This window comes from Eublepharis macularius, chromosome 13 (genome assembly GCF_028583425.1).
Source record: "Eublepharis macularius isolate TG4126 chromosome 13, MPM_Emac_v1.0, whole genome shotgun sequence".
Taxonomy (NCBI): domain Eukaryota; kingdom Metazoa; phylum Chordata; class Lepidosauria; order Squamata; family Eublepharidae; genus Eublepharis; species Eublepharis macularius.
The window spans coordinates 70,729,704-70,751,621 of NC_072802.1; the positions used below are offsets into that span (position 1 = coordinate 70,729,704).

At 48.3% G+C, this 21,918-nt stretch overlaps 1 protein-coding gene across 2 annotated transcripts in view; it reads left to right on the forward strand.

Moving 5' to 3' along the window:
* The window catches only part of CUX2 (cut like homeobox 2), a 163,974-nt gene that overhangs the window by 128,218 nt on the left and 13,838 nt on the right, over positions 1 to 21,918 (forward strand). For both annotated transcript variants that reach the window (XM_054997109.1, XM_054997110.1), the window contains 8 exons: positions 2,502 to 2,550; positions 2,672 to 2,776; positions 4,028 to 4,219; positions 5,573 to 5,631; positions 11,801 to 11,849; positions 11,958 to 12,057; positions 14,115 to 14,774; positions 18,079 to 18,180. In XM_054997109.1, coding sequence (XP_054853084.1) covers positions 2,502 to 2,550; positions 2,672 to 2,776; positions 4,028 to 4,219; positions 5,573 to 5,631; positions 11,801 to 11,849; positions 11,958 to 12,057; positions 14,115 to 14,774; positions 18,079 to 18,180 — 1,316 coding nt within the window. The remainder of the gene's footprint in view (positions 1 to 2,501; positions 2,551 to 2,671; positions 2,777 to 4,027; positions 4,220 to 5,572; positions 5,632 to 11,800; positions 11,850 to 11,957; positions 12,058 to 14,114; positions 14,775 to 18,078; positions 18,181 to 21,918) is intronic.

Consider the following 21,918-nt stretch of genomic DNA (forward strand, 5'->3'; position numbering starts at 1 on the left):
TTGGGCCGGGGGAGGAGTAAGTGGGAAGAGGGTTGAACAAACAAGGACTGCAGAGTGGGTGGGGTGTGTGCTACAGGAATAGTGCAGCAAGGAGATGAATGAATGATAAGCCAAAGAGAACAGAGAGTTGAGATATACAAGGATCAAGGACAGAAACGGGTGGGTGTGCCATCTTGTCATCTCTTCAGAGGCGCCAGTGCTCTTAAAGGTACAGGGGCTGGCCAGACTGGGTTTTTTTCCTTTCCTAATCAGGTGGCTACTGTTGCTGTAGGCCAAGAAGGAAAGGTTGGGTGGGCAGAGACTGAATTTCAGACAGATCTTGACAATGCTCCTCTGCAAAGAACATGAACAGTTTCCCCCCTTTGCCAATTCTGTGTAAGAGGGGCCACCTGGGCATACAGAGATGCCTTTCTCTGCTAACTGGCAGGTTCCCATAAACACGAGGAACCCTCCACACACACTCCACCCCAAGGAGAGAGATTACTTTTAACAGGCTCAATGAAACCTATTTGCTTGTGTTTATTTTACGTGTGACAGGGACCTCTTTGTCTTTTTGCTCTCCCCTGCCCCTGTTTCTTTTTTTGGCAGGCACTAGCCCCAAGAAGCTGCCAAAATTGGGAGGCTTTGCCCCCCTACCAGCTGTTTAAATGTTCTGATGCACTTGCAAATGTTAACCTCAGCTACCCCCACCCCCAAACTTCTCATGTTGATTACGCCACCGAGTTGCAACGCTTAATCATATCATCCCAAAGCAGATGTTCTGTGATCGTGCCCTGAACCTGTTTGCTGGGTGCAGGACTGTAAATAATATTTCCTTCGATTAAGGCTGTAGCAGCTGCATTCTGTCTGAGGAGGAATGAAGCTGCTGGGGGAGGGGGGAGGGGGAGGAAGCTCTGCTGCTGTTCGGCACCAGCGTTCCTTCGGGGGCTCCATCCCTTTTGGGGTTGATGCCGTGAGGCGTCTTCTCCTCCTCCAGCATAGCTGTCAGTTTACCAGATGGTCCAGCGTGCTTCAGCCTAGAGGAGATGTCATGTTAGAAACTTCGGGTGTTTGTTCTCCCCCGAAAAACAGAGCCTGCGTCAGGGATGCTTTTGTTTCCCCTGTCGAAATAGTGCGTGGGAAGCCAAGTGGCTATAAATACTCCTCTGTTGACAAATGACAGTGCAGCAACTGGAAAGGGGTGGAGGGGGAATCACATCCTGGAAGTTGTCCCACAGAAAAGTGGATATCCCAGGTGGCTGTTCCGAGGAGATGTGTGGGCGCTCACTCTTGCAAAGTCAGATGGCACGCCAGGCAGAATTGGATGGGGCAGATCTGTGGGAGGGGTGAGGAAGAACTCAGGAATCAGAGAGCGATAAAAAGACCAGAGGACTACTCTGAAGGCAGAGGGTCTAGTTAGAAGATCTAAACATCCCTTAAAATTTCAGAGAGCAGACCCTTGGCCACCTCAAAGTGATTGTTCCGTGGGTGTTTTGAAAGATGATCTTGAATTTTATGTTTTAAAGCCCCCTCCCCCCTCCCAGCTGTATTAATTCTGGTTTCAGAATTACAATTTTTGTACTTTCTATGGAGACAGATCAAGATGGGTAGCCATGTTATTCTGTCTGCATCAGTAGAAAAAAGCACGAGTCCAGTAGCACCTATAAGAATACACAATTTGTGGTAGGGTATGAGCTTTCGTGAGCCACAGCTCACGAAAGCTCATACCCTACCACAAATTGTATTAGTCTTATAGGTGCTACTGGACTCTTGCAATTTTTGTACTGTTTTACTGTTGTTACTCAGCTTGAGTTCCCACATATCTGCAAGAAAAGCAGGCTTATGAATGTTTGATGCATAAATTTAAAGGAATAGTTTCCACAAAACCAAACTCAGTACAGCTACCCCTCTGATGACACCTTAAAGACTAACACCAGTGTTGCAGTTTGTGCTTTGTGAGTCAGAGTCCGCTCCGTCAGGCTAATCATGCATTGAGAAACTGGGCTATTTTACGAAATCTCAAACCTCAATCTGTTAGCTTTCGTATGTCACAAGACTCCTTGTCGTTTGGGCCACAGCAGGCGAACAAGGTGCCTCCTCTGGCACTGGACTGAACTGTATTTTCTCATCAACTTGATTCTTTCCTGAGAGTCCAGGCTGCATATCAAAGCTGGTGCCATCTTGTAGAAAGGGATCTACAGCACATTCTTCGAACATGGCAGCTTCTGGCAGTTCCATAGGGTTACACATGCATACTAAACCAAAGGGGAGACTCGTAACTTGAGAATGTGGATTGTTTCCTGTTCTTAGAATCTTTTCCTAACCTGGCCCTGAAGAGCAAGACTGTGGCCAAACACTTGACCTTTCCTCGACTCATCATGGGAGGGGTCCCCAGTGGTCAGACGAATTTGTGCTAGGGACCAAGCGTAGGCTGCCTGTTGGGTGTGTAGTTCGACAGATGCCTTCCTCCAAGTGTTGTGCATTCTGACTTGTAACCAGTTGTCCGTGTTTTGCTGTCCCAGGACAGATGAAGTGGCCATGATCATGACGAATCTTGAAAAAGCCAATCAGGTAAGGATCCAGGCGAAGGGAGCTGCTTCACCGAATGAGCAGTGGTTGAGGAGCTTGAGTTGCCTTCTCGGTGGGACGCAGCGGTGGGTCCCCTGTGACGTTTTGTCTCTTCTCCTGGCAGAGAGCCGAGGCCGCCCAGAGGGAGGTGGAGAGCCTGCGGGAACAGCTCGCATCTGTCAACAGCTCCCTGCGCCTGGCCTGCTGTTCTCCGCAGGGACCCAGTGGGGTAAGGGCCAAAGAGGGGAGTGCTCACCAGCGCCCAGCGGATCAGGAACAGGCCTAGCTGGCAAGTTTTGAGTCCAGTGGCACCACAGAGACCAACAAAATTTGCAGGGTGTAAGCTTTCAAGCGTCCGGACTCCCTTCTTCAGAAACAAGAGTCCGAAGTGGCCTAGCTGGGTCCGTTTTTGATGCCAGGCGTCCCTTGAGAAACAATTGAGGGCTGACTGTCAGGGGTTCGGGGACCAAAACTGGGGGACCTCCAAGGCTTGGGGCAGCCGAGAGAGCTGGGTGGGCCTGTTGGGAGCAGCTTTTCAGGCTCAGGAGGGAATAGGCTCTGGCATAGTCTTCAGTTGCAGGTCAAGCTAGGCATGATGCGCGGGGAGTCCCATGTTGATTGTTGTGGGTTTTCCGGGCTGTATTGCCGTGGTCTTGGCCCGGAAAATACAGCCCGGAAAACCCACAACAACCATCGTTCTCGGGCCGTGAAAGCCTTCGACAATTCCATGTTGTTGGGAACTCCCAAGAAGTTTTACTTTACAAGTACCAGGTTCATGCAAGACTGATAAAGATCTGGGGCAGGATTACCACCCCCCACCCCATTTCTAACAGCCCTGTAGAGCTGCAATTTTCCCTGTTTCAGTGAAGATACAAACTGTACATGACACGCTGGTATTTTTGCTGCCAACTGGGCAAATAGCAGCTTTCGAGAAAGTCGCATAGGAGGGAAAGGGTTAACCCTTCGCTCACAGTCCCAGTTCGGATTGAGGCGGGTAGGGGAAGCAGGAATCTGCTCTCTACAGGGAAAAAAACCTTGGAAGATTCTCATAGAACTCTCAGCTTTTTGTCTAGTTAGTTCTGTTACCATTAAATCTTTCAACTAGTGAATCTAAAACTTAATCTGTATGCCAAAGGATACCTAATAACAGCTCAAAGTAGAAGAGAATATTTATTTCCTTTCATTTATACCCCATTTTTTCTCCCCAATGGGGAACCGAAGCAGCATACATGGTTCTCCTCTTCTGTTAGATACAACAACCCTGTGAGGTAGGTTAGACTGGCCCATGTGAGCTTCCATGGCAGTGCAGGGGTTCAGACCTGGGTCTCCCAGATCCTAGGCTGACACACTAACTGCTGGTTCAGAGAATATAATTACGCCCTGGCAACTTCTCAAGAGTTCCTTCCTCTCCCATCCTGTTGCTGCAAAGTCCTTTTGCATGTCTGTCCTGTGAGGCTCGCTCAGAGTTCTTCTTTTGCAGGATAAAGTGAACTACTCCTTGTGTCCGGGGCCGCGGCTTGAAGCAGCACTGGCAGCGAAGGATCGGGAAATCCTCCGTCTTCTCAAAGAGATTCAGCATTTGCAAACCTCCATGCAGGAGCTGGAAGAGTCTTCGGCCAATCAGATTGCAGACCTGGAACGGCAGGTGGCAGCTAAGAATGAGGCCATCGAGGTATGCGGGGGATTTGAACGCCAGAGGGTCTCCCCGGAGACTTGGCGCAGGGTGGCACAGCCAGCCCCTTTCCCTGAGTCTCCTCCCCGAAGCTGCTTTTGGAAGGATTCAGATTTCGGGCATTTTCACACGTCTTTACATCGTGCAAAAGTCACGGAACGAGGGCGTCTTCATGGTGCAATTTCTGACGTCGCCCCGTCATGATACCTTTTTTGTGGCGCAGTGACGTCAGAAATCGCGCCATGAAGACACCCTCATTCCATGAGTTTTGCGCGCTGTAAAGATGTGTGAAAACGGCCTTCCTCCAGATACGGGTGTGTCGGGGTTACAGGACTGAGGTGGGGCAGGTTTCTTTGGAATCAGGCCCTTGGCTTGGGTTTACTGTTGTCTGGTAATCTGAAGGTCTTGGGGAGGCAAAGGCGGGAGGTGGGCAGGTGATCCCACGGGAAGACATCTGGTTCTGCCAGGAAAGATGCCAAGGGCTGCAGGAAAGAGAACCAGGTGTCTGCATTCATGTCTCGATAAGCGCTTCCAAAACTGGTCCTTATGTGTATTTATTTAACGGATTTATATCCCACCTTTTCCCCTTTTAAGGGGCTCAAAATAGAGACCTGAGGGGGTGCAGGCAGTAAGACTTGTAAAAATGAAGTGGCAGAGGGGGCCGCACCATTTCAGAATGCAGGTGGGGGATTCCAACTCTGACCCATCGTTTGCATAGAAAGCTGTATGCAAATAGACATCGCCCGGCGGAGAACAGCTGCCCCCTTTCTCTTTGATGTGCCGGCTTTCTGTTTTCGGGGCGCTTTTCACGTAGGGAGCATTCCAAGATGTGAACTTCTGTGATCCTCGTCTTGCCGCCTGTCCATCAGGCTTAAGGGAAGAATGGTGGCTGCTGGTGCCTTTGGGTCGTCTTGGCTTCCTGGCTCTGCTATCTGCCAGTGAAGGGACAAACACATGCAGATCCTTTTGAGGACAAAGGGGCTGAGAATTAGATGGCTCTCAAACACAGATATGCTCAAGACCCATTTAAACCTTAATGAGCAGGTTGCTCTACTCTTTGTTTTATACAGCCAGTTCCAAGCCCTATAAAACAGCCATCTCAAATGGGAAGGGGATGAGACAAACCTGTGGTAGAGAGTTCCACCGGTGACTGTTAGCGGCAATGGATAAATGGAACCTTCATGTTCAGAGAAGGAATAACAGAAGTATAGTTTGGCTTTCATGTCCTGCTTGCGGGCCTTTCGAGGGGGACGTTGGATTGGCCGCTGTGGGAAACAGGGTGCCGGGTGAGATGGCCCCTTGGGCCTGATCCAACATGGGCTGCTCTTGTGCAATTCTTACTTTCCCCCCTAGAAACTGGAAGACAAACTAAGAGCCCAGTCAGACTACGAGGAGATCAAGACTGAACTGAGGTAAGCCCCTTCCGCCATTTCAGTGACTCGATTTCCGTGATCTCTATGTGTTCTGTTTTTTCCCCACGCTCGGGGACCTCAGCAGCAATAGTTTGTTCCTCGCCGTTGAGGGGTCAGTGCTGGGTTATTGCCCATTTTTCTCTCCCCAAATGTTCAGCTTTGGGGCAAGCAGATTGCAGTGCCTTTCTCAGCCCTGTCACTGGGAGCCGGCGACAATGAATGCACCCAGCCTTGCGGATTTCGGAGAAACGTTGCGCATCTGTGGCGGTCACACCCAGAGGCAGCCCCAAGTAAGGTTGTCACATCAGATAGGGCTTGTCTTTGTGAAAGCAGCACGGGAGTGCTTGACCTTGTCTTGTCAACAGCAGCTGCAAGTTTGCAGGCTTCCTCTAGCTTGCAAACATTTCAGGTTTGGGGAGAACTGCTGCATAGTTCTCCCTTCCCATCCAGCATGTACTTAGTCCAGAAAGAGATGCCCCCATGCATCTGTGTGCAAGGATTTTTCCCCTCCAATTTTTAATATTAATTTATTTATTTTAAATAGAAATATAATGTATTAGGGTCAAAGACCAGTTCTAAAATACGTACAATTAATACATTAAAAGTTACATAGATCTTATCAGGGCTTTTTTTCAGCAGGAACGCGGGGGAACGGAGTTCCGGAACCTCTTGAAAATGGTCACATGGCTGGTGGCCCCGCCCCCTGATCTCCAGGCAGAGGGGAGTTGAGATTGCCATCTCAACTCCCCTCTGTCTGGAGATCAGGGGGTGGGGCCACCAGCCATGTGACCATTTTCTTCGAGGGCAACCCACTGAGTTCCACCACCTCTTTTCCCAGAAAAAAAGCCCTGGATCTTATTAAAATGAGTGGGTAACATCCACTGACGTAATATGTAGAAGAGTGATGGGCTCTAGCGGTTGCACAGAATCTGGCCGCTTTGTCCAGGGACCCAGGATTACAGTCCCAGAAAAGAAAGTCTGTGTACAAATCCTCAGATCAGCCTGACATTTTTTTCAAGGAGTAGTGAGACTTTTTTCTGAAATCACCATAAAAAGGGTAGTACAATAATACATTCCCAACAGTTTTAACTAGGGATGTGCGTTTCGGCATTCAGAATGCCGAAAGAATGCCGAAACAAAAGTGTTTCGGCTTCTTTCGGGGAATGCCGAAACGTTTCGGGGAATGCCGAAACGTTTCGGGTAGCCGAAAGAAAAAAGCCGAAACGTTTCGGGATTCTTTCGGCTTTCTTTCGGCTTTTCAATGGGAAAATGCCTCCGTCTTCCCGGACGTCTGGGGGAGGCATTTTCCCACCGAATAAGCCCAAAATTGGTGGGGACCTTCCTCTAACCCTTCTCTAACAACCACCCAAGTTTCAGACAGATTGGACTTTGGGGGGCCATGTTATGGCCCCCCAAAGCAGGTCCCCCCATCCTCCCATAAGAAAGCGAAGGAGCAGCATATTGTTAGCATGCTGCTGCTCATCTTTCTTCATTATTTCCTATGGGGAAAAAATGAAGAGGCAGGCTTCCTTTGCCAGAGGTGGCATTTTGCATGCAAAATGCCCCCCTACCCTCAGGGGCCCTTCTCCCACCCCTCCTCCCACCCCCCACCAAGGCTCAGCCTGCTCCCACTTGGGGGGGGCATTTCATGGCCTCCCCAAGTAGGTGCTCTAATCTCTACCACTGACAGCTGGGGGAGGCTTGTGTTGCCAGGGGTGGCATTTTGCATGCAAAATGCCCCCCAGCCCTCAGGGGCCCTTCTCCCACCCTTCCTCCCACCCCCCACCCAGGCTCAGACTGCTCCCACTTGGGGGGGCCATTTCATGGCCTCCCCAAGTAGGTGCTCTCATCTCTACCACTGACAGCTGGGGGAGGCTTGTGTTGCCAGGGGTGGCATTTTGCATGCAAAATGCCCCCAAGCCCTCAGGGGCCCTTCTCCCACCCTTCCCCCCACCCCCCACCCAGGCTCAGACTGCTCCCACTTGGGGGGGCCATTTCATGGCCTCCCCAAGTAGGTCCTCTCAGGACCTCTCAGGGCCTGCCTCTTCATAAAGCTGCCACAGCTTTAGGTTACACAGTAGGAGGGCACAACAGGGCATGATAGCAATGTACTACAAAAAATAATACAACCCACTTCACCGTTTTTGACAGCAATTGTGTTTGTGTGATTCTCTGATGTGAAGTGAGTTGTGTTATTTTTGTGTAGTACACTGCTTTCCTGCTCTGTGGTGCCTTCCTACTGTGTAACCTAAAGCAGTTACAGAAATAAAGTGCTTTTGACAGCAATTTTTTGGGGTGATTCTTTAATGTGAAGTGAGTTGTGTTATTTTTGTGTAAGATGCTGCTTCCATGCCCTTTGGTGTTCCCCCCCTGCTGTGTAGCCTAAAGCTGTTCAAGAAATAAAGTGTTTTTGACAGGAATTGTGCTTTTGTGATTCTCTGATGTTAAGTGAGTTGTGTTATTTTTGTGTAAGATAGTGCTGCCATGCCCTTTGGTGTTCCCCCCTGCTGTGTAACCTAAAGCTGTTCAAGAAATAAAGTGTTTTTGACAGGAATCGTGTTTTGTGATTCTCTGATGTTAAGTGAGTTTTGTTTTAATTTTTGTGTGGGGGACTGCTGGTGTAATGTGTCATAATGCTTTGCCTACTTGTACTTTGGAAGGGAGAAAATAATTTTTTTAAAACTTTATTTTGTGTTGTTCTTGTTTTATTCTTTGTTGTGCAGTTGGTTCCCATCATAGGGAACAATGGGGCTGGCTGGCCAGCCATCTCTGTAGGTGGTGGGGGAATTTGAGGGAGGGTGTCTGTGGTTCAGGTGCTCTTTCACAGGGACCAGCTGGCACTCAGAAGTGTGCCCACCATTGTGGCACCCCTGGGCTGTGCAGAATTGCCCAGGGAAAGAGAGTTTAGAAGTTCCCAGCATAGGGAACAAAGGGAGAGGGCTGGCCTTTGCCAGCCTGTTCCTGGGGTTATGGGTGTGGGGCAGGTGGGGGTGGATTTGGGTCTGTGAGGGGCTAATGTGGGGATTTGGGTCTGTGTGTGGCAGCTGGGGGGGAATTGGGTTTGTGTGGGGCTGTAAGGGGTGGACTTTAGGGGCTGAGAGGACCTACTTGGGGAGGCCATGAAATGCCCCCCCCAAGTGGGAGCAGTCTGAGCCTTGGTGGGGGGTGGGAGGAAGGGTGGGAGAAGGGCCCCAGAGGGCTGGGGGGCATTTTGCATGCAAAATGCCACCCCTGGCAAGACAAGCCTTCCCCAGCTGTCAGTGGTAGAGAAAAGAGCACCTACTTGGGGAGGCCATGAAATGGCCCCCCCAAGTGGGAGCAGTCTGAGCCTGGGTGGGGGGTGGGGGGAAGGGTGGGAGAAGGGCCCCTGAGGGCTTGGGGGCATTTTGCATGCAAAATGCCACCCCTGGCAACACAAGCCTCCCCCAGCTGTCAGTGGTAGAGATTAGAGCACCTACTTGGGGAGGCCATGAAATGGCCCCCCCAAGTGGGAGCAGGCTGAGCCTTGGTGGGGGGTGGGAGGAGGGGTGGGAGAAGGGCCCCTGAGGGTAAGGGGGCATTTTGCATGCAAAATGCCAACCCTGGCAAAGGAAGCCTGCCTCTTCATTTTTTCCCCATAGGAAATAATGAAGAAAGATGAGCAGCAGCATGCTAACAATATGCTGCTCCTTCGCTTTCTTATGGGAGGATGGGGGGACCTGCTTTGGGGGGACATAACATGGCCCCCCAAAGTCCAATCTGTCTGAAACTTGGGTGGTTGTTAGAGAAGGGTTAGAGGAAGGTCCCCACCAATTTTGGGCTTATTCGGTGGGAAAATGCCTCCTCCAGGCGTCCTGGAAGACGGAGACATTTTCCCATAGAGAAAAGCCGAAAGAATGCCGAAATAATGCCGAAAGAATCCCGAAAGCCGAAAGCCGAAAGAGATTCTTGTTTCGGCTTTCGGCTTTAACGATAGAGAATCTTCTTTCGGCTTTCTACTTTCGGCTATAGCCGAAAATTTTTGGCTTGCACACCCCTAGTTTTAACTCATCTTCCCAGGGGCAAGCGCGTTCCTGTTTGCAAGTTGAACCTTTATGTCATAAATCCAGAGGAGTTAGCTGTGTTAGTCTGCAGTAGCAAAATAGCAGAGTCCAGTAGCACCTTTAAGACCAACCAACTTTATTGTAGCCTAAGCTTTTGAGAGCCACAGCTCTCTTTGTCAGATGCATCGTCAGCTTTCGAGAACTGCAGCTCTCTTCGTCAGATGCATTGTCAGCTTTTGAGAACCACAGCTCTCTTCGTCAGATGCATCGTCAGTTTTCGAGAACCGCAGCTCTGTTCGTCAGATGCATCATCAGCTTTTGAGAACTACAGCTCTCTTTGTCAGATGCATCGTCAGCTTTCGAAAACCACAGCTCTCTTCATCAGATGCATCGTCAGCTTTTGAGAACCACAGCTCTCTTCATCAGATGCATCTGTAGCATAAGCTTTCAAAAACCATAGCTCTCTTCATCAGATTCATTGTCAGCTTTTGAGAACCGCAGCTCTCTTCATCAGATGCATCTGTAGCATAAGCTTTCGAGAACCACAGCTCTCTTCGTCAGATGCATCGGATGATGCATCTGATGAAGAGAGCTGTGGTTCTCAAAAGCTTCTGCTACAATAAAGTTGGTTAGTCTTAAAGGTGCTACTGGACTTTTTGCTATTTATGCCGTAAGTATCCTAATTTGCTCTATCCGTGACACTCCCTCACTCTGTTGCATTACACTCTGGCATGACTAAGAAATGGAAGGTGGAGCAGGACAGAGTGGACAGAAGGAGGCGATTCTGTGTGACTCCCAGTGGCTCTCATTGTGCACGGAGGGACCAAATTAAAGGGGCTGCAACCTGAAACATAAAAATTTTGCATTTGTGTAGCACTTCCATTACTCAGAGCTCTTCAGGTATACCATCTTTTTGCAGACCTTAAAATATCCCAGTAACAGAGGCCTATATCATATTGCAAATGGGCTAAGCTGCTTCCTAGTAAGTTTGTGACAGGGTGAGATTCAAACCAGAGGTCTCCCAGGTCACAGCTCATTCTCTTAGCTTCCAGACTAGGAAGAGGGTGTAGAGGGTAAAATCTGGCCCCCACTCCAAGGAGATCACAAGGCACTGGTTCAGCTCCTGCACATGTTATTACCAGATCTCCAGCTTTAATTTCTCCCATATAACTGAATGTTTTCCGTTTTCTAACTTCCTGTTTATTAGAATGTTGTTTTATTGCATGCAAAACCACCTCTACCCCAATCCAAGGGGCCTCTGCCCCTGTGGGGGGTATGCAATGCATGTATGTATCTTGGTGCAGAACATTTACCCAGTAGTTGAAAGAATGCTTAACATCCCCTTATTAAATTTTACGCGTCCAATGTGTTTCATATATATCATCGCAATCTGAGTTGCCAGTGCTCAGCAGGGTGGCCCTGAATATTGCCTGAGGCCACTTGTTGAGTTCTTGGCAGAGGCGAGCTTTGAATGGAGCAGGGGGCTGTCTTTGAGGCATGCAGCTCAGAGCCACAGCAGTTGTTTTGCCCTACAAGCCTAGCCGTGCAGTGAGCGAACAGAGGGCGAGACCTGCATGCAGGCCTTTCTCCAGCCAGCCTCTAATTCTGGCTGTGACTCAGCAGTGGAGCACCTGCTTGGCATACCCAAGGTCCCAGGTTCAATCCCAGCGTCTCCGTTTTAAAGGACCAGATGATGCAAAATTCCACAGCAGCCTGAGACCCCGAAGAGCTGCTGCCAGTCTAAGAGCTAAGCTACAAGAGACGAATTACACGAGAAGGAGCACGTGAAGGGAGTCGCAATGTTAGCCGGGAAGCTGAGTTTTAAAAGAGATCGGGAGGCTTTCTCAATTTCCCCTCTCTACAGAGCCAGGGAAGATCTCCAGGAGGCAAAGAGGAAATAAACAAACCCTCTGAGCAGCCATCTCCCTGGCTCTGTAGAGAGGAGAAATTGGCAAAGCCTTCCGATCTCTTTTAAAGCTCAGCTTCCCAACTAACATTGCGACTCCTTTCACGTGCTCCGCCTCCTCGTGTAATTTGTCTCTTGTAACTTGGCTCTGGGTAGACAGGACTGATCTTGGTGGACCAAAGGTCTGGTCCAGAATGAGGCAGCTTCTCGAACTCACGTTCCTTTGCCCTTTCTCTTACAGCATCTTGAAGGCGATGAAGCTGGCCTCCTCCAACTGCAGCCTTTCGCAGGCAAGTGCTCCTGGCACGAGGGACTGCTCAGAAAAAAGTTTGTAAAATCCCGTGACCTTCTTGAGGAATTCGTTCCCAACCTTGCTCTTTCTTTTTGGCTTACTTTAGAGCATATCAAAGCCCAGCGATGCTTTGCTTCTGGGAAAAGAGACCTTCTATCCATCTCAGAAGTACCTTCTGGAAAAACCCAGCCTTGGCCACAGTACTGGTAGGTTGGAAATAGGATGTTGGAGGGGTGGGGGTTAAAATAGAGTTTTTTAAGAAGTTTCTTGTTGGTTTTAGCAAGAGGAGAGTTTCTCCCCCTTAAAAAGACAGCTTTCCCCTCCTAAGATCATACCGTAAATCATGAGGAATCTTACAGACAGTTCTAATAGTCTCTGCTTATAGGTAGATTCGTATCTAGCTGGGCAAAGGTGTGTGTAATGACAACTACTGTTGTTGAGTTTTCTGGGCTCAGTTCAAAATGGTGTTTTTATTTTTGTTAATAATTACGTTTAGCATTTGTATAGCTCTTTCAAGAGCGCCCCCACCTATTTTGTCTTGTTTGTGACGTTGACGACATCCGTCAAAGTAGATCTCCGTATTGCGAAGGTGGGCCTGAGGCTAAAAGAGTGTCTTGCCCTAAAGTCACTTAGTATGTCTGGGCCTGAGACATACATAGTATGTCTGAGGTGAGATTCAAACAGATTTCCTGATTCATAACTGAGTCTCTTAACCGGGGGTCATTTCGTAGAAAAAGAGCTGGAGGAACTCATTAACATAACTCATTAGCGTAACTCATTAGCATGTGCCACACCCCTTGACATCACCAGAAGTGTCATTAGCATAACTGAGTTATATATGGCACACCCCTGACATCACCTATCCTGGCTGTTTTGGACCCAATACTGGCCATTCAGGGCCAAAATTGGGCCCAAAATGGCAAAAAGGGGCTGAAAATGGCCGAAAGGGGGCCCAAAATGGTCAGGATCAGGCCACTGCTGATCGGGAGAGTGATCCACCACCTATCAGAGGCCCGATCCAGGCCATTTCGGCCCCAATCCAGGCTGAAACACTCCCCAAATGGCCGAGAGTCAGGTGGGCAGGGACACCTGACGTGACCTTTGGGGGGAACTGCCGGAACTGCGTTCCTGTGCGTTCCCCCTCAAAATGAGCCCTGCTCTTAACTGAAACCCTACAGCAGACGTCATGCTTCTTTTTGTGCTTTTAGACCTTCCCCACCCCAGTTAAGATATTCAGGGAAGGCCAAGCTTGTTTCAGAGAGGTTTAAACCTTAGCTGGGAGTAGAGCAGGACCTTTTCTATTGTGGCCCTAAGGTCTTTGGAAAAGAAAGCCCCTCTCTGCTTCCAGAAGAAGCACAAGGCCCATCTGTTTGCGCCGACCTTTTGCAGCTTAGAGAGGAAGCGCGAGCAGCATCTTCTGGTTGCATTTGCTGTTTTAAAAAGTTTTTGGTAGATATGTTGTTTTTTATACCATTTTTTAATCATTGCTGTTTTTTATCCGCTTCTTTGAGTGGCAGGAGAGATGGAAGATAAAGATTATGAATAAATAGGTTGAATGCCTAAATACGCCACTTCCCCAGGGGCAGCCCCTAGAGTGATGAAAATCCCAAGGGCCTTTTTAGTATCATCCATGTCTAAGCCACACACAAATGCACAGATGTGCTGTTGCACAGTTATTGGTCCCTGTACAAGCATTTTGAGCTCCTGATTCAACCATTTGTAAGCTGTACCATGAAAGAGCTGCTAATGTGCCACAAGAAACAAATTAACGAAATAATTAAAGGCTGTCAGAAATCCGAAGCTGCCTGCTGTCTCTCTGCATGAGTCTGGCCGTGCCTCTTTCTAATCAGCCTTCACTGGGAAGGTAAGGAATTCAGCCAGATCTCTACATTAGGTCAGAGCGGTTCTTTCAATCACAGCTGATGCAGGACTGCGGCAGACTTCATTGCTCCCCAGAGTAGGCTGGCTGTGGCATCTCTGTATGAGTCACAGTCCACTTGCATACGAACACAATGGGGTGGCCAGTTCTTACATGGTCTAAAAAGTAAACCTTTGCGAGTGGAAGCATAAAGGTATGCCTCTGCTTTTGGAAATTTAGAAAGTGTTACTTTATTTTTTTAAAAAAAATTGAACTTCTGGAAGACTGCCCCCACCCCATTCTTCCATGTTTTGAGATTTCATCAAACTGCCTCAGAATAATAATTAGAACTTTCTAGGGAAGCTATAGTTGGTGTGTATCTCTCCTTCTCTCTCTGGTTTCTAGAGGAGGACCCCTCGGAGGACGAATCGGTGAAGGACTCCATGGGCATGGACCAATCCTACTCTTCCCCTCAACGGCTTTCGCACACGCCCAGGGACGACTCTGCCTCCCCCACCCTTGTCCAGCCCCTGTTGGGTCCTGCCGTGGCTCAGGAAGTACCAAGGACTTGCTCACTGTCTCCTTTCCCTAGCCTGGGCGCCACTGAACGGATATCCTTGGACCCCCTTCTCCCTAAACAGATGGGGCCTCCAGCGTACAAGAACGAAAATAGTGGCGTGATGTCTTTCCCTTCCCCTTTCTATGCCGCCAAAGGGGCAGTCTTGTCTGGCAACCCCAGTCAAACCGTCCCAGCCAACGAGGCCAGCCCACCCAGCGACCAATCCGAAGGCAGCAGTTCTGCTTCCGCCGAGGAGGAGCATCTGGATACGGCCGAGATTGCTTTCCAAGTGAAGGAGCAGCTCCTCAAACACAACATTGGCCAGCGTGTCTTTGGGCATTACGTACTAGGCCTCTCTCAAGGCTCCGTCAGCGAGATTCTGGCCAGGCCGAAGCCTTGGCGCAAGCTCACGGTCAAAGGAAAAGAGCCGTTCATCAAGATGAAGCAGTTTCTCTCCGATGAGCAGAACGTCTTGGCTCTGAGGACAATTCAGGTGCGCCAGAGAGGTGAGTGGACCAAGTAGGAAGGAAGTTGGGGGGAAGATACGGTTTATGGTTTTCCTTTAATGCCGAGAGCAGCCCTCCAGGGGAAGTGCAAATGGGGCTCCTCTCTGCTCCTTAAGCTTGGTAAAAAAAACTTAAAGGTTTGGGAGCTGGAGACGCAATTGCCTCTCCAAAGCCCCTTGGGTGTACGAATTCTCACCCACTCCAGGTAGCCTTAGCCACGATCCATCGTTAAGTCTGAATGAAAGTTAACAGTGCTTAGCACAAGCCTTGGGTGTGGTTGTAACTTAAGATTTAAAACTCCAGTTCAAAGATGGTAAGCATTGCTTGCGTGACCAGCACACTGTAGCTGAGGGACCGGGTAGTGTAGATCAAGATGGGTAGCCGTGTTAGTCTGTCTATAGCAGTAGAAAAGAACAAGAGTCCAGTAGGACCTATAAGACTAACAACATTGGTGGTAGGGTATGAACTTTTGTGAGTCACAGCTCACTTCTTCAGATACAGCTAGAATGTGAGTCCATCTGTCCTTATATCTAGAAAGGTGGAATGATTTCAGATGCCAAATGACAATTGTCATTCACTGGCAATTGTCATTTACCTGCTATTGTCATTGGCTTCACCATAAGACAGAAGTCCAGGTCTTGATTCAATCCAGGTGGATGGAACGGAGTTCCGGAACCTCCTGAAAATGGTCACATGGCTGGTGGCCCCGCCCCCTGATCTCCAGACAGAGGGGAGTTGAGATCGAAACTCCCCTCTGTCTGGAGATCAGGGGGCGGGGCCACCGGCCATGTGACCATTTTCTCCGAGGGCAACCCACTGAGTTCCACCACCTCTTTTCCCAGAAAAAAAGTCCTGGTTACAGACGTGGGCAGAAAATAGTCCAAGGAAAAATACACATCGGAAGGCTTTCTGTCCTGCGTCACGGGTTCAGATCTTGCTTCTGCAATCGAGTCCAGCATCCTGTTTCATTCAGTGGCTGGTTGGTTTCCAGGGAGGACCAGTGCAGGCCAAGGACTGGTCTTCAGAGGTTGACTGCCTCTGAATATGGAGGTTCCCTTTAGTCACCATGGCTAGTAGAGCCACTGGTAGATCTCTCTTCCATGACTCTGTCCCATCCCCTTTTAAAGATGTCTGGGCCCGTGTCCATTCCTACATCCTACGGCAGCCCCTGGCCTAAGGAGAAATACGTAGGAATTGGGACTCAGCTGATTTAAGCATTTCTCCAAATGCCGGACAGAAGATCTAGTCAAAACTGGCCCTTTTTAGCCATTCAGGGCTTCCAGCAAGACTCCCTGCGGCTTAGGAAACAGCGCCTCAAAAACTCCATGCCTTACTGAATGTGTTTTATTTGCCTGTTTTGACAAACAGCCTTTAATTATTCATCATAATTCTTCATGCTGTGTGGCTTGATGGGCTTTTTGAGGCCTGTTCCTTTAAAAGCCCTTAATAAATAGATAGTAGGGCCCTTTCATTGGTGAGACATGAGCAGTGTGTTTCTGGAGCACCCTGTTCCAGTAGACGGCAGGACACCATCTACGTTGTCATGTAGGGAAGCTCAACTCCCATTTAACAGATGGAAAAAATGAAGTTCAGTGGGAAAAGAGAGAAGGTTGTCCCAGCCTTGCCAGGGGTAACGCGCTCTTTCTTTCTTTCTTTCTTTCTTTCTTTCTTTCTTTCTTTCTTTCTTTCTTTCTTTCTGTATGTATGTATGTATGTATGTATGTATGTATGTATGTATGTATGTATGTATGTATGTATGTATGTATGTATGTATGTATGTATGTATGTATGTATGTATGTCATTAATGATCTGCCTTTCTCACTGAGGCTCAAGGTGGATTACACAGTGTGAGATTAGCGCAGTCAGTATCAAGGACATTTCCATACAGTGTCAAGGACATTTCCATAAACAATGTCATAGGATTTTACAAAGATGTAGCATTAGCAAGGAGCCAATACAAAGCTGAAGAATTGCTGAAACAGAACATAATCCATTCTAGGACTGACATTAGATAACGTGAAGCACAAGTAGTACATAGGAGTACATATTTAAAGCAACGGATAATACGCAAGGCAACATAGTGGTGAAGTCTAGGGTCCCTAACTCATTAGCGAAGCATCTGAGACCCCCCTCCCTACAATTCTTCGCTCCTGACTGAGTAAAAAGTTTTTTTGAATGATTTGGTTTCGCATCGTTTGTGGAAAGCCAGGCGAGTGGGGGCTCTTCTGACCTCAGGGCCTCCTTTAGCAAACCAGGATATTTATTTATTTGAAAATATTCAGAGTGGCACATATAAAAGAGCCAGATTGGTGTAGTGGTTAAGAGCGTGGGACTGTAATCTGGAGAACCGGGTTTGATTTCCTACTCCTCTACTTACTGATTTATTATTATTTGATTCCCCTCTCCTCCACTTGACGCCAGCTGGGTGACCTTGGGTCAGTCACAGCTCTCTCAGAGCTCTCTCAGCTCCACCCACCTCACAGGGTGTTTGCTGTGGGGATAATAATAACATACTTTGTAAACCCCTCTGAGTGGGCGTTAAATTGTCCTGAAGTATATAAATCAAATATTGTTGTTATAAAAACTTTTTAAAAATTCAAGATTACAGTCCATCCAAGGGTTCAATAAATAAAATAGCTTTCGCATGGCATCTAAAGGTGGTGTTTAGAGTGTCAAACTAGGATCAGGGAGTCCCAAGTTCAAATCTTCACATTGCCAATAAAGCCCACTGTGTGACCTTGATCCAGTCACACTCTCTCGGCCTACCCTTACTCACAGGGAGGCGGCCGTTAGAATAAAACGGAGGAGGGAGAACCACGTTATAAGCTGCTTTGAATCTCTTCTGGGGAGAAAAGTGGGGCATGATATATCTAAATAAATAAAGCGTATTTCTGAGGGCACCTGGTGAACATCCCTGGGGGTGGCGTTCCACAGTTGTGCTGTCAGCAGGAACAAAACCCGATCTCCAGCAAAAAAACACCTGTCCAGTATTGCAAGCCCAGCTTCAGCCTTGCAAACGGGCAGGTTCGTGTCTGCAAGATCACTTGGGAAAAGACTCTTGCCCTCCTCAGCCACCGAGTTGTAAACCGCTTTGAACCACAAGGGGAAAGGCAGGGTATAAATGTTTGAATAAATAAACAAAATAAGGCTGGTGGTGAGAGACGTTTCCTTCAAACAGGGCCCCCTAAAAGTAGCTCCGTGCCTTTGTGTTGTTGGTAAGTACTTCCTCGACATTACGCAAGTTGAGCTCTGGTACAAAGTGGAGGGCAGTGACAAGCTTTGCTGTTGTGTTTCTTCGACCAGGCAGCATCACGCCCAGGATTAGAACGCCGGAAACCGGCTCCGACGATGCCATCAAGAACATCCTAGAGCAAGCCAAGAAGGAGATTGAGTCACAGAAAGGAGGTACGGACCCTGAGAGGGCTGCCTGAAGTATCGACCGACGGGGGTCACGTCTCGTGTATTCTGTTGTCTTAGAAGTTGCCAAGTGGTTTAAAGGGGTCTTTCTCACAGGCCCCTTACAGGTAGTGGGACGGGTGCCTGATTGCGGTCCTCCTGTAGCGCTCCATCTGCAATGGCAGAGACGTGGCGGTTCAGTGCAGAACCTGTTTGGTTGTGCCGCGGCTGCAGTTTTCTCTGTCCGGCTGGGATTTGAAATGGCACAAAGCCTCGCAAAAGGGTTTTGCTGTAAAGAGACGATGGCCGTTTCCAGATGGCTTGCCTGAAGCCGCTCCATGCCGCAATGTTGTGGATCATGACGGGGGGAAAGCGAAATATCGCGTTTTCTCGCGCGAGTTTTGCGCAACGTCGCAAAACTCGCGCGAGAAAACACAATATTTCCCGCTTTCCCCGGCATGATCCACAACATTGCGGCATGGAGCGGCTTCAGGTAAGCCATCTGGAAACGGCCCAGGACATGGATCCGCAGCGTGAGCCACAATTCATCCCTCTTTCAAAGTGTCTTCCATTCTCTGAAGAAAAAAATGGCATTTGTCCCCAGTCTTATTCCTGCAGGCATTCAGTTTCTGATCTTAACTCGAGAAATGTAGAGCAGAATCACAAGTGACAAAAAGCACAGGTTGGACACTTGTCAGCTTCCCTCAAGTTTTGATGGGAAATGTAGGCATCCTGGTCTCGCAGCTTGGCTCTCCGACTGCTGTCCAATGGACTTTTCAACTGTCACTTGTCCAGCATTCCACCAAGCTGCCTACATTTCCCGCCAAAACTTGAGGGAAGCTGGCAAGTGTCCAATCTGTGCCTTTTGTCACCTGTGGTTCTGCTCATAGTCATTTGTGACACAATTTCATATTATCAGTTTTATGGTGGCATTTTCTTTCTTTTTTCGTTTAGATCCTGCCCTCCTCTTTAGTGTCTCACTAGTTGTGATGGCCATGAGACGGCATTACCATGTGAAAAACATTTAAAAACACCACAAGGACCCAATCTTGATTGGGCCCATAGCGTGGTGCTCTTCCCCTCCCCCTCACTTTTTCAAGTGCCAAACCAGCCATGGGGGGGGGCAGCACTTGATAAGAAGGGGGAGCCCCTCAACCTGCCCTGTTGCAGGCCTGATTGTGGCATTTTAAAATGGTAGCACCGTCATGGCAACCACAAGGAAGCTGCCATGTTTAGTTTGGTCCTATGTGTGGCATATGTAATTTCCTTCCTCTCTCCCATTTTATACTCTCCACAACCTGGTAAGGTAGGCTGACAGAGAATATCCCACCCAAAGTCACCCGGGGCCAAACTACATGGTACGGCAGCCACAGGTCCAACCGAAGGCTGCCAACACCATTTTAGAGGAAAATTTAGCCATTTAAAAATTGCTGCAAAGGCCCAATCCAGCAGTCCGGTGGCAACATGCAATCTTTTTCTCTCCTTCAGTGCCCCCCAGGGCTATTTTGGCACTTGAAAAGGCAGAAGACAGCAAGATTGCTTAGTACTGCTGTACCACTTTAAAGTGGCTAAATTCTTCCCTAAAATGGTATAGGTGGCCACATAATGGACCTGTGGCCACCGTAACAGATAGCGTGGCTTCCAATGAGCTGCATAGCAGAGTGGGGATTTGAACCTAAGACTTTCTGGGACTCTCAGGTAGTTTTGGGTCTCTAACCACTGCACCACACTGGCTCTCAGTCTCTTAGCAAGCTGTGCAAGTTTAGAAATGTTATCAGCATACATAGTATAATGACATTCATCCTCATTCTTTGAAAGAGAGAGGGGTAATTAGTATTCCAACTTAACAGTTGGCAGGCTGAAGCAGAAGAAAGAGAAAGTGAGTCAAGTTGCTCCTTAACGTCCCATAAATCAGTAAGCAAGTTTGAGACACCCCTTTTAATTCCAGTCTATAAAATAAGGTCCATTTTTAAATGCTTCCTCCATGCTTCTTGCTCCTTCCTTATTCTTTCTTTTCTCTATTTCCCCCACTTTTCTCCTTTGCTTTCCATCTCTCCTTCCTACTTTCCTTGTGCTGGGTCATAACCCACAGGATAAAGACTACCCGTGCCATATTTTAATTTGTCAAGTTGCAGCAATGTTCCCCAATGTTAGATGGATTTTTTTTCTTGAGTACACTCATGGCAAACAGAAATATGAATTAGCCAGCTAAGTGACTATATGCAAAACTTGTTAATTTATGTAATTTATATGACTTCACAGAATCCAGATTTTCCCCAGGTAAAATTTGAATTTGTTTAATTGAGAATACATATATACACCCTGAAAATCTTGTTGGTCTCTAACGTGCTACTGGATTCAAATCCTGTTGTTCTACGTATATTCTGCAAATTTTAAACCAATTTGAAAGTAGTTCCATTGTGGCTGTGGGGTGACCCTTTTATAAGAACGAACTCTTAAAACAGGACACTTACTCACTTCTGCCTTGGGGCAGCTTTAAGCTTTTAAAACGATCACTTTGGGGCAGCTGAAGTTGTGTGTGAGATGAGAGAAGTCAGAGCCAAGCTACAAGTGACGAATTACACTTGCCTGGCAAGTGAACAGACTCACATGTATTCCTCTCTGTTTACTTGCCCTCCACTTGCCCTCCACTTGATCACAAAGAGCCAAGCTACAAGTGACGCCTGACACAGGTTGGACACTTGTCAGCTTACCTCAAGTTTTGATGGGAAATGTAGGCATCCTGGTTTTACAGCTTGGCTCTCTATTACAGCTGCAAGACCAGGATGCCTACATTTCCCATCAGAACTTGAGGGAAGCTGACAAATGTCCAACCTGTGTCAGGCGTCACTTGTAGCTTGGCATAGTGATACACGTGAGTCTGTTCACTTGCCGGGCAAGTGTAATTGGCTCTAACTCAGAGTCCAAAGTTGTGTAGTGCATATCGCCCTCTGCTGGTGACTTCCATGTAGGAATTCCACAGCCTCTGAAAGGGTCCCCAAGATGCGCATGCATTCTGGCTAGGTAGAAACAACACAGGGCGGTAGAAACCCTCTGGTAATTGGTGAGTCAGCAGCCACCCACAGGCCTTTAGCTTTTGGTTTGTGTTTCTAGACAATATAAATCCTGCTTCTCTCCTTTCATCCATTCTGGTTAGTTGTGGCCCACACTAACTTTTTCCCAAAAGATCTTGGGAGGTGGTCCCCACATCATCTTAAGCTGATTTTCTCTTGAGTGGCCAAGCTCCAGAATAAAGTAGGCGTAGTCTAGCAATAAGGACTTTGCCCTTTTGAAGCCTTCGAGCAACGCCATGCATGCGGGCGTAGTTCCATAGCAAATCAGAGAGAGATATTCCCCGCTCCTCCGCTTGAAGCCAGCTGGGTGACCTTGGGTCAGTCTCCGCTCTCTAAGAGCTCTTTCAGCTCCACCCACCTCACAGGGTGTCTGTTTGTGGGAATAAGAATGACATTGGCTTTGTAAACCAGTCTGAGTGTGACACTAATCTCTCCAGAAGAGCAATATATAAGCACACGGTTGTTCTTATTATTCTATACCAAAGTATAAAAGGGATTCCTTAAGGTGTGGCCGAGCTTGTTTGCACGCCCTCATTCATACGTGGTGCAGCTGCCAGATAAAGCTGTCTCAGAAAGTGGCCGTGGTGGAGAGAGGATGGCGTGCCACTTGGCCATTCCTGGTCTGATGGGGCATCAGCAACTGCCACGCCTGGGGACAAGATGCTCAGTGCCA